Source organism: Struthio camelus, chromosome 15 (assembly GCF_040807025.1).
Source record: "Struthio camelus isolate bStrCam1 chromosome 15, bStrCam1.hap1, whole genome shotgun sequence".
Lineage (NCBI taxonomy): Eukaryota > Metazoa > Chordata > Aves > Struthioniformes > Struthionidae > Struthio > Struthio camelus.
In genome coordinates, this window is record NC_090956.1 from 18,587,071 (window position 1) to 18,603,844 (window position 16,774).

Genomic DNA, 16,774 nt, shown 5'->3' on the forward strand with positions numbered 1-16,774 from the left:
AATACATGTTAGATGTGTCCAAGAGCCAAAATACAGTTGCTTTCTGGAAGAATTTGCACACTCTAGTGCATCAGAATACATGGCTTTTGGATCCATTGTTTAGGCTGCATGTAAGCTTAATACTGCTTTTTTGTCTATTTTAAGATATACACATATATATATATATAAATAAAAGTATTTTACACATGTGTAAGTAGGTATGTATTTCCATTTGGCCTTTTTCTTCCTTTTTCAAGTCTTACTTTGAGCAGTGTAAGGAAGGAAGCAGATATCCTTTGGTTGCTTGGCATTGGAAAGATAATAAAATGAAAACAAAACAAGACTGTAGAGTTACCTAAATTGGCTTTCTAAATATGTACCACCTCATTAGCTGAAAAGGAGCTATTCCTTTTTTTCTGTTTGTCGTGAGAGTAATGAACAAAACTGAATAATTTCTTTGGAGTATGTTTATGGATTGCCCTTAAAATCAGGCCCTCTCTGTTATATATGGAAGATAATACCAATATCTTGAATGAGTGTTAGAATTGTTAAAGGCAGTGGTGTATTTTTGCTTTATCTTACTTTTTAAACCGTGTTGCTGGTTCTCGAGTAAATGATGATTAGATTGTGTTGCGCTCCGGATGCCATAGCCACACATTCTCGCTGGGCAAGGGGGCAGACCAGAAGGTGTAAAACAAGATTGCTTTGTTTGAGAATTTTTATAAACGGACTGCAAAATAAAATTTCAAGTATATAAATGCATTAGGAAGACCAACCTTCCTTTGTGGATATGTGGCTCTTCTCCCAGTATTGGTGCCTAAAATAATTTTTCGCCTCAGTGTTTCACTGCGGCATTCTGCACACAACCTGAGCAGGCAGGGAGAACCAAAGCCCTGTGTCAGTAGCTAGATAACAACTGAAAAATGAAGCAGTGAAGAGCTGAAAATTAAACGTGTGTTAGCAAAAGGAGTATCTGTAGATTGCACCATCACTGTGGCAAAAGAGAGTAGATAGGCCATAAAAATGAAGTAGAAATATTAGTTGGTGAAATAAAGGCAAACAGTAGGATAAGAGAAACAGTCATGCATCTCCAGGTCAAACTGAAATCTTCATCTTAATTTCTGGGCTTTGTTGTGGATTTATTTGAAAACTATCACATCCCATAGTACTACAGAAACAGCAATGCACACAAAAGTATTTTTAACTGTAAACGTAAAGACTTAGAGAGGGGGTGTGTGCGATACGTGGACTTGAACTTTTAAAGACCGCCATCACTGCACGAGAACTACTTAGGCTTTCTGTGCAGATTACTGTAACTGTGCAATCTAAAAGCTCTCTCGAAAAGAAAAGAAACGAAAAAGCAATGAAATCTCCATTGAAGTCAAAAGGCTTTTCATTTCTGTTGATTTGCTTTGCTTTGCTTCAAAAGGTGTGGCATAGAGCCAGATCTATAAAGTGATGTAATCTCTGTCAAACAGCCAGATAGTGTTTTTGTTAGGAGAAAACATTTGCAGTGTTCATAAAATAAGCCTGCACATTTAAAAATGGTACGTAAAGCCCTCTTTGTTAGTTCACTTACTGAGTAATTTTTCCACTTAGTGGTTTTGGTTGGCTTGTAAGGGTGTGAAAATTCAAGCTTTGAGCAAGAACATGGGTTGCTTTTTCTTTTTCTTTTTTAATTTTGGCTATAGAAATGAAAGCGCTAAATTCTTATATGGAGGTAAAACAAAAAAAGCATATTTGCGTTCTGAGAAGCAAGCTGAAAGATCTTGTGCACGTTGCAGCTGATCTTGAACTTCAGTAATTTCTCCTCCTTCTCCCTTCATTTCCAGGGCTGCAGACTACTCGTTTAGGAAACCATTTGGAAGACAGAGTAAACAAGTTTTTGCGACGACAGAATCACCCTGAAGCTGGAGAGGTCTTTGTCAGAGTGGTAGCGAGTTCCGATAAGACAGTAGAAGTGAAACCAGGAATGAAATCCAGGTTAGTACTGTTTATTATAATAAATACAATTTTAAATTTGTTCTTGCGCTGCCTTCCTGTGTAAACATAGCAAAACTGTGCCGATTTGCGTTTTAACTTCACTGCAAATTTTTGAAACTTAGGCACGAGTAAGCAGTTATGAAAGGTAAGAAAAGCAATATGCGGTAAATAAGCTTGAAGATGGTTGACGGTTGTATTTTAATTGGGAGGAACATACTGGTTTTGGTTATGATACTGCGACTTTGTGTTACTAAGTCCTCAGGGAGAATCTGCCTGCTTTTTGGCCAGCGTTACAGGATTGGTGGTTTAGTTTGGAACAGTTGCTGCGATTTCTTTCCTTACTGTTCCTTCACTGTGTTGTGTTTTAATAAATACTTCCACTTTCTGAAGTTATTTTCTAATTACTTCATGATAAATGCAAACTTTTCAAAGGTTTATTCTTGGAAGTAGTTTGGCTTTAATCCATAAAGACCGAATTGACTTGACTTCAGTTAATCGTAGGGCATCGCGTCTTCTCCTCTGTATTTAAAGTGTGTATTTAAAGGCTTACGGTTTCTGAGGATGGTCTTGTATTCGATGTCTGCCTATTCAGTCATACGTTAACTATATGGAAACTGTCTGTCCATGAATTCTGTAGTAACCGACTTTGCACTGACAGGATTCCCCTGGTTTAATGCAGCTCTGCTGTGACCCTGTTCTAACTTCTGCATAAACATTTCTAAAGAGCTAAAAATAAAGTTAAAAAGAATTTTTCTCCTTCCGGTAGGACACTGGTGTAGTAACTGGCTTTCTTGTTGTTGTCTCTTCCTTCCCACCACCCTTTCTTTCAGGTTTGTGGATTCGGGTGAGATGTCAGAGTCTTTCCCTTACCGTACCAAAGCTCTGTTTGCATTTGAGGAGATAGACGGAGTAGACGTGTGCTTCTTTGGCATGCACGTACAGGAGTATGGCTCAGATTGCCCCCCTCCAAATACAAGGTACTCTTTCATTTCTGTACCAGCAGCTTATACGCAGAGAACGTCTTGCTATGTTCACTGCTATAGCTATGTTTACTTTCAAATACAGAAGATTGGGAGGTAGGTTTCAATTCTGTGCCGCAGATACGTCTTACTGAATGACTGCAGATGACTTGGAAGGGAAAAACAAATTTTACAAAAATATGTTACAATTTCTAAAAACCTTTTTTGTGTTCTGTACTTAACTTGGCCTCTCAATGTATATTCTTGCTGTGTAAAAAGCAATGCTACCTATCTTTTTCTTTCAAGAACTGTTTATACCATGTTAAGAGGTTTGAATATTTATTAAAATAATCTGCAGTCATTAATTTTTCTTTGTTCAGTATGGTTGTATATGTATGTGCTAAGAAAGTCAGTTCTCAGTAGACAAGGAAGAGTGATTTTTCTGTCGTTCTTCTCTCATTGCCATAGGCGTGTGTACATATCATATCTAGATAGTATTCACTTCTTCCGCCCACGTTGTCTCCGAACTGCAGTTTATCATGAAATCCTCATTGGATATTTGGAGTACGTGAAGAAACTTGGGTGAGTGAAATCTCTGTAAAGAAATAAATCTCTCTTTCTTAACATTTTGCTTATCCAGGGTGCCAAATAGCTTTTCACTTAAGATAGTCTCTTCCGCCTTCTGCCCTTTTTGAGATGTGTAGAGCATTCGCCTCTGCAGTGGGGGGAGAGAGATGGGTTTTTGTCAGTAGGGTTCTTTTTCTGTCTTTAGGATTCTTAAACCTGTCATTGCTTAGATTGTCAACATACTGTTCTTTATATCAGAGGTCCAGTCTAAGCTTAAGCTTCATGATGAGATGCTGGACTCTTTTCCATCTGTTGTATAGATAGAGGCTATTGCCTCAACATATGTAGTAAAAAGAAAAGGGGGGAGGAAGGGTCTGAATTCACATCTCAGTTTGGCAGCGCTAGTTTTTAAGATGATGGACAAAATTGTAGCTGAGATTTCTTACCTTGTGTGTGAACTGCAGGTATGTGACAGGACACATCTGGGCCTGTCCCCCAAGTGAAGGAGATGATTATATTTTTCATTGCCACCCACCTGATCAGAAAATACCCAAACCCAAACGCTTACAGGAATGGTATAAGAAGATGCTGGACAAGGCATTTGCCGAGAGAATCATTCACGACTACAAGGTTTGCTACTATTCACTCGATGAATTGATTTTTGCAGGGCTTTTTATTTGAAGGTAGCTAATACTGTCTCCTAAGATGTGAAGTGGTGACAGTGTTCTCCAGGCACTTTTATTCTCAACTAATGTCTTCATTTACTTAAATTTTCTGGAAGTTTTACCTTTCCGATTTACAACTCTTTAAGCTTGGTCTCTGCCTTAAGAGAATTTCTTATTAACGTTTTGAACGAAACCATTGTATCCAAATTCGAACAATGGGGTGAATTTGTAAAGCCTTTGAGCAGCAGGTGTTGCCAAAATACCTAGGATGGAAATTTGGGGTGGGTGTAGCCCTTCCGTTTCTTTTCAAATGTGTTTAGGAAGACTGTTTTGCTTTGATGAAGCTCTAAGTCACTGGTCAGAGCCCGTCTAGGCATAGTTTCTTCACTGAGCTTAGGAATTGCACAGTTAATTTAGGTTCATAACTAGTTCGGTTGGCTCTATAACAAAACATGGTGGGGTTCCCAAGTGGGGGTATGCATTCCTGTTGGGGTGCTTAAGGGAGAAAGGAAAGAGGAAGAGCAAGCGGATTACTTCTGGACTGTAGTGACTATGATTATAAGAGGAGAGTGTCCTCAGTTTCTGCTGGGAGAGGATGCAGAATTTGGAAGTGTACAAGAGTCAGTCTTCCTGTGTTTGTCGTTCCTAAGCAAGAAAGTAGGCAGCCTGTTACAGTTTATAGTTGTTGTCCAGTTCTGGTGATTCTGGAGACCTGGGTAGAATACTGGGACTCTACTAGCGTGAGATCAAAAAACTGCTTATAAAACAGCTTCATCATGTCAAGATAAAAAAGATGGTGGAGGTGGGATTTTTTTTTTATTTTTGAGGGTTTGTTTTTGTTTTGAATTGTTTTGCTTTTTATAATTGGAGAATATCACATAAGTTCCCAAGGAAGTAAGCTTAAAATGCGAAAGGTAGCATTTACCACTCCTTCCGTGTTAAAATTTGCAAGAATTTCTTAATGGTAGTGAATGTGCTGGAAAAAACTAATGTTTTGATTGTAAGTGACAGTTACTAAGTGTGTGGAACCAGAACAGCATGTGTCAAGCCTTGTCATCTGATACGGAGTAGCAAAGAGAGGGTGCAGCTGGAAAGTCTTATTTCTCTCCAGATAAGAAACTGATCTTGAAAGGGACCTGAGGAAAAGAACGGGCTAGCCCGTACCTGTTTGTTAAATATGTAGCTGGATTTAAGGCCCTTAAAAATACACCCAGAACAGCTGCATAAAATATCTGTCCCTTTTCAGAGGCCAGTGTCCTCTCAGTGGTTCCCAGCCTTTCTGGGTAGGCAGTCCACAGAGCTTCAGCCAGCGGTCAGCAAAGGCCAGAGGCTGCGTATAGTCCTGCCACCGCAGCGGGACTTGATGTCCTTGCGTGTAGTAGCTGGCCTGTTTGTTCAGCTAATTCTTCCTGGAAGCATCGGGCTTATTGCACATAGGATGCACAGCCCAGGCGTGTGGATGAAGTCCTTAGGTGCTTTCAGATTTGTAAGAGCAAGGGACACTTGCTGTCACCAGAACGGTTTCTGCTCTTGTCCAGGAGCGGTATAGGAAAGGTGAAGTGGTGTGGGCTTGATTAATTCAGACAGTAACTGGGGGAAGGGTTTGTTATCTTTTCCAGGGGTTCCTCAGTCTCTCCCATCATGTCAGGAACATGAACCAGCTGCATGATGGAGGTTCAAGGGAGCCTCAGCAGCTGTATTTCAAAGATGGGCCAGGGAGCAGGCTGTTATCCATCTTACCAGGCCAGTTCTTTGAACTGTGCCCAGAAAAAAAGGCCTGCTGGGGGTGGGCCATGAGCTGTGGGTGAGGCATGGCTGCTCCACGTAGTACTGGATCTTAAAATGTTGCATGCGTGTCTGGTTCTCCTCGAAGTGGTCTTCATTTATTCTCGGTGTTTTGTGAAACACTTAACAGGACATCTTCAAACAAGCAACCGAGGACAGGCTGACAAGTGCCAAGGAGCTGCCTTACTTCGAGGGTGATTTCTGGCCCAACGTGCTGGAAGAAAGCATTAAAGAGTTGGAACAGGAAGAGGAGGAAAGGAAAAAGGAAGAAAGTACCGCAGCTAGTGAAACAACAGAGGTGAGTTAGCTTCACGTGCTGTATTTGCTTCTGGATCGCAAAGCTGTCAGTTAAAGCTTCTAGTAAATTAGAGACTTCATATCCAGTAAACTGGAAAAGAAATTCATCCATGTCAGATGTTAAATCAAAGCTTCCTTTAACTGCATTTCTGCTTTTCTTCTCAGATAACAAGTACACTGATGGCTTGGTTTTGGGGTGGGGGGGGGGGGGGGGGGAGGGTTGTTCTTTGTTTTGGGGTGTTGTTTACCAGAAAAGTCAGTTATGTCATTTCAGCATCTGTATTCTCAGAGAAATATGTCAAGCTACTTTTGGATTGCATCATGGCTGCTACATTTGCAGCAGTCGTTTGGCTGAGCTTCTGGTTCATACCTTTGCAAACCGCCTTCATTCACTCTTTGTGCTTTAAAAGGTGCTGTGTTTGTCAAAGCTGGATTAAATTTTGGTGTTATTTAGCAAAGGTACTTGTATCAATTTCCACATTAGGGGACTGAAATCGCAAACTTCACAGCGGTGTGAATTGTTGATCCTGATGGTGGTATTCCTTCACAAGCGCTCTCTTTTGTCTATAAATAGAACAAGTTTCTTTCTCAGGCTCCTGGCCAGGATTTCATTAGTTGTTTACATTTCTGTGTCTTGTCAGCAAGAGTACCAGAAAACAAATGGTTTCAGTGCTTTTATACTGTCCCTTCTATTTGTGATTTGCAGAAGGATATTTTGGGAATTAATTTAGTATGAAAATCTGAGGTCTGGCAGATTGTGGTGGAACCAAAAGCTTCACCTGGGGAGGAACTGCGTTCAGCATAGATGCCCTGACAGTTTGCACCCAGTATATATTGCATGTGATTGAGAGGAGCAATAGACCTTAATACATTGACTTTGTTATGCCAGGAAGTATCTTTTACTAACCCTTAGCAGCTTCTCTAAAGCAGATGTAGTTTACTGCTGTTTTTCTTATGGAACCGTAAAGTTAATAGCTTTCACCTTTTTCCCTCTGAATGTGATTTTCATTTTGAAATATTTCAACAAATTTAACAGTATAAAAATAACAGGAAGGCAAAGCTTTGAACTTAAAATTGCGGTTCTTTTGGTAGCAGTAATATTTTCATTGAATCATAGCGTGCCCTTCCGGAGGATATGCCAGTGTACAGCCCCAACAAAATGAGGGAAAAGTGTGTTCTTAAAAAGCCCAAAACAGCTAACTGTTACACTCATAAAAGATACCTGTCTAAAATGAGAAGAGGCAGCCATGACTGTAAACATCCATGTCTTTTCTCGAAGTTCTTAGCGCTGAAGTTTGCGTACGTGAAGAGCTTTTCAGAAGCCAAGCGCAGCTGAGCAGTGGCGAGTGCCCGAGGCTGCAGGCGTCCTGACGAAACGACGGAGAAGCGTAGCTTGGTTGTCGCCTCTGAAGTGGCGTTCTGTGGAAGGAAACGCACAAACGGAACAAAAAACAGAGAGGAAGAAGTGAAGGCGTATTAGGCAGCAGAGATGATGGTCCTCCTGCAGCAGGTCACCGTATAGCTCGTTTGTCTCTGCTGTGCCTGCAAACTTCCCAAGGAAGTTTGCTCCAAATTGAAGAGACATAAGCGTTTGTACCCCAGAGATGATGGTATATACTACGAAATTCAGTCTTTAACCATGTTAGGAAAATGGGAAAGGACTTGAGGGGCAGGGGTTCTGCATTTTAGTGAAGAGGAATGGGAAGAAGCTTCTGAGATAAAATTACCTTAAAGTCAGGCAGCCGCTGGGAAGTTTGCCCATATCCATGATTAGGAGGTGCTGTGGGTAGCTATTTTTTGCATCATTCTTCTCTTTCTACTCACCTGTCCCAAGGATTCACTGATTAAAAAAAAAAAAAAATTGCTAATAGCGTCTTTGTGTGGCTGGTTTCTGATGCGCTATTTAATAGCGTTTGGCCCAGCCCCATTTACCCTGCATGTTACTGTGATGCCAAAAACAGCAACAAGCACCTTTCCCCCAACTGTAAATTTTACTGAGCTCCACGGGAATGCAGATGAAGTTAGTCTGTGTTGATCCTTGCCGCCAGCTGCCAAAAATGCTGAAGCTCCTCCTGGAAAGGAGGAGAATTGGATCAAAAGCGTGCTGCAATTAACGGCGAGAAGAAACTCGAAAGAGGTGGTGGATGAGATTCAGAAGTTCTTGAGAAAGGTTGTGAAGGGACAAGACTGGCGTAGGAACTGTGCTCTTGGCATCTCTGGCAAACCTGGCTGAATCTACTAAATAGCCAAGAATGGAATCGATACAAAAATCAATTTTACAACTTCGTAGGATGTTGTGGAACAGCTTTGGATGGCTGGCCAAATATAAACAGCTTAAAGATGGGGTAGAAAGCAAACTGACTGAAACTTAGCCGACAGGATAATTCTGTTCTTACTTGATTGACATATAAATTTTAAAATCTGTGTTGATACTCAGCACGCATAGACAAAGGAGGCCGGGGCGTAATTCCGTCAGCATGATAGAAAGTTTAGGAGGGGAGAAAAAAAGTCATTTGTTGGACTTTGTCAAACTCAATTCTGAATACATTTAAATGGCATAGAGCTCTGTTTGGCTTCCCATGAAGTAGTAGAATTTTATTTCCAAACAGGTTTGGTCCAAACGTCAGTAAAAGTAGTCGCTGAAGGAAAGGGAATTTGTATCTAGGCCTCGTTAGCGGGGTGGAACGACGACGGTGGGGCCTGTGGTCTGCCTGCGGGACTGCTTTCGTCAGCTGGGATATTTCTGCTTCGCGTTTGAATAAATATGCTTACAAAGAAAACCTGGTTTTGCCTGTACATTGTGCTTGTGGAACTTAAATATATCAAGAGTATTTCAGTAGCTTATTTTTTACATTGTGAAAATCAGCATTCTCGGAGTCAGATAAGGGATTTTTATTGGGTGGAGATCTCCCTGCTGGAGGGGAGGGGAGGGTTTGTTTGTTTGTTCTTTTTAATTTTCAAGGGCGTTTTAAGTCTGAAAGTGATTTTTGTTTTCATAGATCATCTAAACAGCATCATCTGACCTGAAAGACCTGCTTTCCAATTCCTTTTTATTCATTACTGTAATGTCTCCTTTAAAGTCAGACATGTAAATCCCAACTGAAGGACTTTCAAGCAAATTTTTGACTCTACTTACCTTTAGCGTTCAGTATATGGTGGCTGTCGTCTGTTGTTGTAGCTTATTATGGGGAGGGTGAACCTTAAATGCGTATGAGTCACATATGCAGTGGCCAGTCTTCAGCCGGGGGAATAATGTCTTTTGTTAGTTTAAAACCCTGCATGTGTCTATCTGCGCGCCTAAGAATTTGTTCAATTTCAAAAACGAGAAATCGGAGCTCAAGCAAGTGCACGAAAGCCCAGATGCTCAACAAAGCGAAATACTACGCTTCTAGAATTTTTAGAAGTCCGATGTAATTTTAACTCTCTTTCTCATCAGAGATCTATAAAATTTTGTAAAGTAAGCAGTGGAAGCTGAAGTACAGTGTTTTCAGGAAGGAAAAAAATAAGTGAAAGATACAAATCACTTAATGTATATGCATAACGTAGTTTATTTTTAAACTGCATTTGCAATTGCTTGCCTCCCAGTTTGGCTTTTGATTTTTCCTGGAAGATAGGATATATTTAACACAACGTGGCAGACTTGCGGGCATTGGAACAAAGTCCTGTTATTGATAGCGAAAGCGTTTTGCTTTCAGTTAAATGAATGGGAGAGAGCTCTATATAATTTAACATCTTTCCTATGCATGTATTGCAGGGAAGCCAGGGTGACAGCAAAAATGCCAAGAAAAAGAACAACAAAAAAACCAACAAAAATAAGAGTAGCATCAGCAGAGCTAACAAGAAGAAACCCAGCATGCCAAACGTGTCCAATGATCTGTCTCAGAAACTCTACGCCACTATGGAGAAGCATAAAGAGGTACTGTCCAAATATGCTGCGTTAAGAGAAGATTTTATTCCTGTAAAACGCGGCATGATGATGGTCAGAACTGAAAAGTCAGGAGTAAAGCTTGTGATTGCTCTAGATTTTTTTTTTCTATTGGGTAACAACATATTGAAAGCGATTTCGCTAAACTATGTTAATTAGATAACGTTATGGTATTCCATTTCTGCAACAGAACATAAGCTTTTTCTGCAAGATTATCTAACCTCGCTGATTTTTCCCCTTTTATCTGCAGGTGTTTTTTGTCATTCATTTACATGCTGGACCTGTCATAAACACTCTGCCTCCCATCGTGGACCCTGATCCACTACTTAGCTGTGATTTGATGGATGGGCGAGACGCCTTTCTCACCTTAGCCAGAGACAAGCACTGGGAGTTCTCCTCGCTACGCCGATCCAAGTGGTCCACGCTGTGCATGCTCGTAGAGCTACATACTCAAGGGCAGGATCGCTTTGTCTATACGTGCAATGAGTGCAAACACCATGTGGAAACAAGGTGGCATTGCACTGTCTGTGAGGTATGTTGCATGTATCATCTGAGGGTGTTTTTCTTCACAGTTGCCGTGCTCTCTTGCCCTCCAGCAAAGCTTGGTTTTTCTGGAAATTGTCTAAAGTTCTCCAAACTGCATCCTTTCTGATATAAGGGCTGCTGAGCATAGGGACGGTGACTACCGTGGTGGAGCACCTTTTCTAGAAAAAGTACTTTTAGTTAATACACGTGGGAAGTTGCTGTACTCTGGAGTGACTACTGCTGCGTCATTTATCCCACTAAGGCTGTGTCAGGCAGCTCCTCTGCACAAGCAAAGCTTTTAGCTCCATATTAAAAGAGTTTTAGGACTGAATGGGTAGGGTGTGACTGTGTCGCAAAGTAACTGTGGGAAGTAGCATGAATTCCTGGGGCACCATTTAATCCATATTAAATGGATGTCCATGATAGAAACTAGCATACCTTTGTGCAAGGTAACTTTCACTCCGCTCTGTACATGGTACTTCGTGGTGTAATGAGTGCAGCCACGCATGAGTCCTGGCTGCAGCAAAGCTGGGGGAGGAGTGTGCCACAGCTCTTGATCGCTCTCTCTTCTGCCCACCATTGGCGGTTGCTTGCCCTTCAGGTCTGCCCCAAAAAATTACTTCCTAACGTGATGCAATGCTCTCAATGCCTGGTCTTTTTACAGCATAGATCACTTTGAAGTACGTTAGAGAACAATTACACGCGCAGTTATACAGGTGGACTGGAGGGGACATAGCCTCTAAAGGGCTTGTGATGACCTCTGGCTATAGCTGAAGCAGAAAAAGTGCTGAATGAGTGCAGCCTAGTCTCTACACTGGAAGTTAGTGCAGGGTTTGTGGCGGAAGAGCTTTAATTAAGCCCTCTGAGGAAAGCATTGAGCAGGGCTTCTTGAGGCAAGACTTCAGGAAACAGGTCTACACACTAGGAGAATTAAGCAGTGGAAGGAAGTATGGCCTTTAGGTTTCTTCTGGGTACTTCTGTATAAGGGAGTGACCTTTCTCTAGCAAGAAAGCACAGGGCAGTGAAAACGTGGGCATTTTTGCTCAGCAAGTTTTCAGACGAGTGTCTATCTTAGCATGGAACTTGAACTCTATTTAAGGGTCATTTTATAGATTTAAAAAAAAAAAACAAATTCAGGGCAGTATTTAGTAATCTGTAATTACCCTAAGAGTAGTCAAGTGGAGAGCAGAACCCTGATTTATAAGCACTTAAGGTAGACTTGTCTTAACTATTATCTCTGAGCTAGGTTTCGTTCACTAGTATGAGTGTAGTTAGACACAGTCGAACAGGGCTCGGAGGGGTTCCACGGGGGTGTCCCCTCCGTCCCTCTGCCACAAGGAAGGGTCACTTGCACCTAAACTGTTAGTGACAGATGTTTGACTTTTTTTTAAAGCACTGTGATGGCTACATGTGCTCTTCAATAATCTCTTTTGGTGCATAACTTTTGAGGTTAGATTTTAAGAAAATACTAAGCTGCTACCACATTTAAAGGTACAGGCAGGTTTTTAGGCCAGTATGTATTGTCACAATGGAAATGGTAAGACAAAGTTCAGTCCTGGGAGAGGATTCTTTGTAATGTTGATATTTGGGGGAACTGTATCAGCCCAGGCCCTGGCCATCTGTACAAACAGCTCATTGGAGCTTTGCTTGGTGTGTAGCTGAAGGAAAAAGGCAAGTTATTCAGAGATTGTACTGTACCAAGCTGGAGCTTTCTCAAAAGCTTCATCGGTAGGCGCTGTGTGCGTGTGTGCATGTGCGTGCGTGCGTGTGTGAATTCATAGAGCCAGACAGCCACCGCCCAGGTTTTATGGGGGGGAATGGATTCAGCCTCTCTTCTCTTCCCTTGCTACAGCTGCAGTCAAAGGTCTTAAAAGCCGCTGTTCTGTCTCCTCCATATGCTGTACCACTGGCTTCTCTCTGTGCTGCGGTTCTCAGTTGTGAGCCCTTAGTTCATGGTGTCAGACTGTACGAGTGCCGCAGCAAAGCTGCTTGTTGTATTGGCTTTGGTCAACTCTGTTTCTGAGCAGCAGAAGGGAGCGGCTCCAGGTACCCTCCTCTTGTCGCTTGTCCTCACGCCACACTGGTTTGGGGGCTATCTTATCACATAGTGAACTGAGGCAGGTCAAAAATAGCCTTGCTTTAAAAAAAAAAAGAAAAAGAAAAAGAAAGAAAAGAAAAGAAAAGTACCGCTGACGAAAGGGTCAGTGGAAGCGTCATCTTAGAGGAGATGACGCCTGCGTGATTCAGGAGGAGCACTGAGTGTCGTTACGCCCGTGCCTGGAGTTCTCACCGCTTGTGCCAATACTCTTGTATTGAAATCTCTGATCCCTGAGTGATAAGTTTGTGTTCTCCCCTTCATCAGCCGATTTGCCTTCCTTTGAACTAATTTAAGCCTCCAATCAGAGGTTGTTGGTCCTCCTTGTGTAGGTACCATTACAGAGAGAAGTAAATAGCTCCCTTCTTCAAAAGACAAAAGCAAAAATTCAAACCCTGTGGGATATTTTAACTTAATAAAATGAAGGCTCAGTTACAGCCCCGATTTGCACTGTCACCCGCAGTAGTCAAGAACAGGTCATGATTGCAGGCTCCCTTTGCTGTGGCAGCTGGTGAGGTTTCTGCCCTCATCTGCCCAACGCTCCCTGCCCCAAAGGTCCTCGTCCCACTGTCACGGTGACTGCCCAGGCTGCGCAGCTGCTTCTCTACATCAGTGTACCAGGTGTAAATTGAAACTGGCAGCTCTTCCGAACACGTGGCTGTTGTCTTGCTTCTGTTCTCCTACGTGTTCATACCCGCTGAAACCCATAGCGAGCTTCTGCATCAGGCTTGTGTTGCACGCTTAGGGCCACTCTTACTCTTGAGTTCTGTAACGGATAGAGTTGATGCACTAGACCACTGAACTCTGGACTTTCTTTGCTTTCAGGACTACGACCTCTGCATTAACTGCTACAACACTAAGAGCCATGACCACAAGATGGTTAAGTGGGGCCTGGGTCTGGATGATGAGAGCAACAGCCAAGGAGAGCAACAGTCAAAGAGCCCCCAGGAGTCCCGTCGACTGAGCATCCAGCGCTGCATTCAGTCCCTTGTCCACGCCTGTCAGTGCCGCAACGCAAACTGCTCGTTGCCATCCTGCCAGAAGATGAAACGGGTTGTCCAGCACACCAAGGGCTGCAAGCGCAAGACCAATGGTGGCTGTCCAGTGTGCAAACAGCTCATAGCTCTTTGCTGCTACCATGCCAAACACTGCCAAGAGAACAAATGCCCTGTGCCATTCTGTCTCAATATTAAACACAAGCTTCGACAGCAGCAGATCCAGCATCGCCTGCAGCAGGCGCAGCTCATGCGCAGAAGGATGGCTACCATGAACACCCGAAACGTGCCTCAGCAAAGTTTGCCTTCTCCTACCTCAGCCACGCCTGGTACCCCTACACAGCAGCCAAGTACACCGCAAACACCACAGCCTCCTCCCCAGCCCCAGCCTTCCCCTGTAAGTATGTCACCAGCTGGCTTTCCCAGTGTGTCAAGAACTCAGCCCCCTACTACTGTTTCAACAGGAAAACCTGCGAACCCGGTTTCAGCACCTCCACCTCCGGCTCAGCCGCCACCGGCCGCAGTGGAAGCGGCTCGGCAGATTGAGAGAGAAGCTGCCCAGCAACAGCAGCAACTCTACAGGGTCAACAACATTAACAATGGTTTGCCTCCTGGTCGCCCAGGACTAGTAAACCCGACGGTGGGTTCAGTGAACCAGATGCAGCAAGTTAGCATGAATGTACCCCGGTCTAACCCTGTAAGCGGTCCAGTGATGTCCAACATGCAGCCTGGACAGTGGCAGTCGCCTCCAATGCCACAGCAGCAACCAATGCAGCCAGGAATGGCAAGACCAGTTATGCCAATGGCAACACCGCAAGCAGTGGCTGGGCCAAGGATGCCAGGCGTGCAACAGCCGCCGCGGAGCATCCCCCCAAATGCACTTCAGGACTTGCTGAGGACCTTGAAATCACCAAGTTCCCCGCAGCAGCAACAGCAGGTTCTTAATATCCTTAAATCCAACCCTCAGCTTATGGCAGCTTTTATAAAGCAAAGAACAGCCAAATACGTGGCTAACCAGCCTGGGATGCAGCCACAAGCAGGCATACAGCCCCAGCCTGGGATGCAGCAGCCGCAGACTGGCATGCAACAGCCAGGCATGCACACTCAACCAGGACTGCAGAACATGAATGCAATGCAAGCCGGAGTGCAGAGACCGAGTGTTCCTCCCCAGCAGCAAGGGATAGGAGGTATGAATCCCCAGGGACAAGCGATAAACATTATGAACCCTGGCCACAACCCTAGCATGGCAAACATGAGTCCGCAGTATCGCGAAATACTGAGGAGGCAATTACTGCAGCAGCAGCAGCAGCAGCAGCAGCAAGGAGGGGCTGGCATGGCAGGAGGGATGGCAGGACATAATCAGTTCCAGCAGCCTCAAGGACCGGGCGGTTACCCTCAAGCCATGCAACAGCAACGGATGCAACAGCATATATCGATACAGGGGGGGTCCATGGGACAGATGGCTCAGATGGGACAGCTGAACCAGATGGGCCAACCTGGCATGGGGGCAGACGGCACTCCCAACATCCAGCAAGCACTGCAGCAGAGGATCCTGCAACAGCAACAGATGAAACAGCAGATAGGGTCCCCAGGCCAGCCTAATCCCATGAGCCCACAGCAGCACATGCTCTCAGGACAACCGCAGGCGTCTCATCTCCCTGGCCAGCAGATCGCCACCTCCCTCAGCAACCAGGTGCGGTCCCCAGCACCCGTTCAGTCTCCCCGTCCCCAGTCCCAGCCACCACATTCCAGCCCGTCACCAAGGATACAGCCCCAACCGTCACCTCATCATGTCTCTCCCCAGACTGGTTCCCCCCACCCAGGACTCGCAGTCACTATGGCTAGCTCCATGGATCAGGGACACTTGGGCAACCCAGAACAGAGTGCAATGCTTCCACAACTAAACACCCCAAACAGGAGTGCGTTGTCTAACGAATTGTCGCTGGTCGGTGATACCACCGGAGACACATTAGAAAAATTTGTGGAGGGTTTGTAGCATTATGGGAGCATCGCTTTTTTCCTTTCGTGTTCTTGGACATTTTGTACTGAAAATACAGACATCTGGGTTGTTTTGAATCCTGGATGGAACTGCTGCTTCCTACACGTGGAAGAATGAATTGCTGTTTAAAAAAAAAAAAAAAACAATACAAAGAATATATTTTTTTGTTAAAGCCAGGCGGTTAAAATATCTGGTCTCTTTTGTGGGTTTTTTTGGTTTTTATTTTTTTGTTGCTGTTGACTCATACCTTTTTTTTAATGGGGAAAACAAGTTCATTATATTCATATTTTTTATTTGTATTTTCAAGACTTTAAACATTTGCGTTTAAAAGAAGAAAAATAATATTCAGAAACTGTTTCCTGAAATAATGCAACATTATAATGTATCCCGGTAACTTTGACACGTTGCGGGAAGATTTTTTTTCTATAGTGAACTCTGCAGGCGTTTGAAGTATTACCCCTGGAAAGATAGGAATTGACTCTTGCACACAAAAACACACATTGGCCAATGCCAAAATCCTTGTCTTGCAGATGTAGAAATTGTTGCTTTGTTTCTCTGATAAAACTGGTTTTAGATGAAAATAGGGATGATCACTCTTAGACCGTGCTGATTTGAATAGAGAAGAAGCATTCTTTTCTTTCTTTCTTCTATGTGAAACTTGAAATGAGGAAAAGCAATTCTAGTGTAAATCATGCAAGCGCTATAATTACTATAAATAAGAAAATCCAAGAAGATTCAATCACTGTATAGAATGGTAAAAAAAAAAAAAGAAAAAAAAACTCATTTCTTACTTATAATATCATATTGTTAAATAAACTGTGTGCAACAGACAAAAAGGGTGGTCCTTCTTGAATTCATGTACATGGTATTAACACTTAGTGTTTGGGTTTTTTGTTATGAAAATGCTGTTTTCAACATTGTATTTGGACTATGCATGTCTTTTTTCCATTGTATATAAAGTATTGCTTAAAATTGATATAAATTACTGAAGTTTTTAACA

General features: G+C 43.1%; 1 protein-coding gene across 8 annotated transcripts in view; it reads left to right on the top strand.

Moving 5' to 3' along the window:
• The window catches only part of CREBBP (CREB binding protein), a 103,465-nt gene extending 86,691 nt beyond the window's left edge, over window positions 1-16,774 (top strand). For all 8 annotated transcript variants that reach the window (XM_068909196.1, XM_068909202.1, XM_068909197.1 and 5 more), the window contains 8 exons: window positions 1,812-1,962; window positions 2,793-2,939; window positions 3,390-3,503; window positions 3,953-4,118; window positions 6,069-6,236; window positions 9,990-10,151; window positions 10,411-10,692; window positions 13,606-16,774. In XM_068909196.1, the coding sequence (XP_068765297.1) occupies window positions 1,812-1,962; window positions 2,793-2,939; window positions 3,390-3,503; window positions 3,953-4,118; window positions 6,069-6,236; window positions 9,990-10,151; window positions 10,411-10,692; window positions 13,606-15,771 (3,356 nt within the window). In that variant the 3' untranslated portion in view covers window positions 15,772-16,774. The remainder of the gene's footprint in view (window positions 1-1,811; window positions 1,963-2,792; window positions 2,940-3,389; window positions 3,504-3,952; window positions 4,119-6,068; window positions 6,237-9,989; window positions 10,152-10,410; window positions 10,693-13,605) is intronic.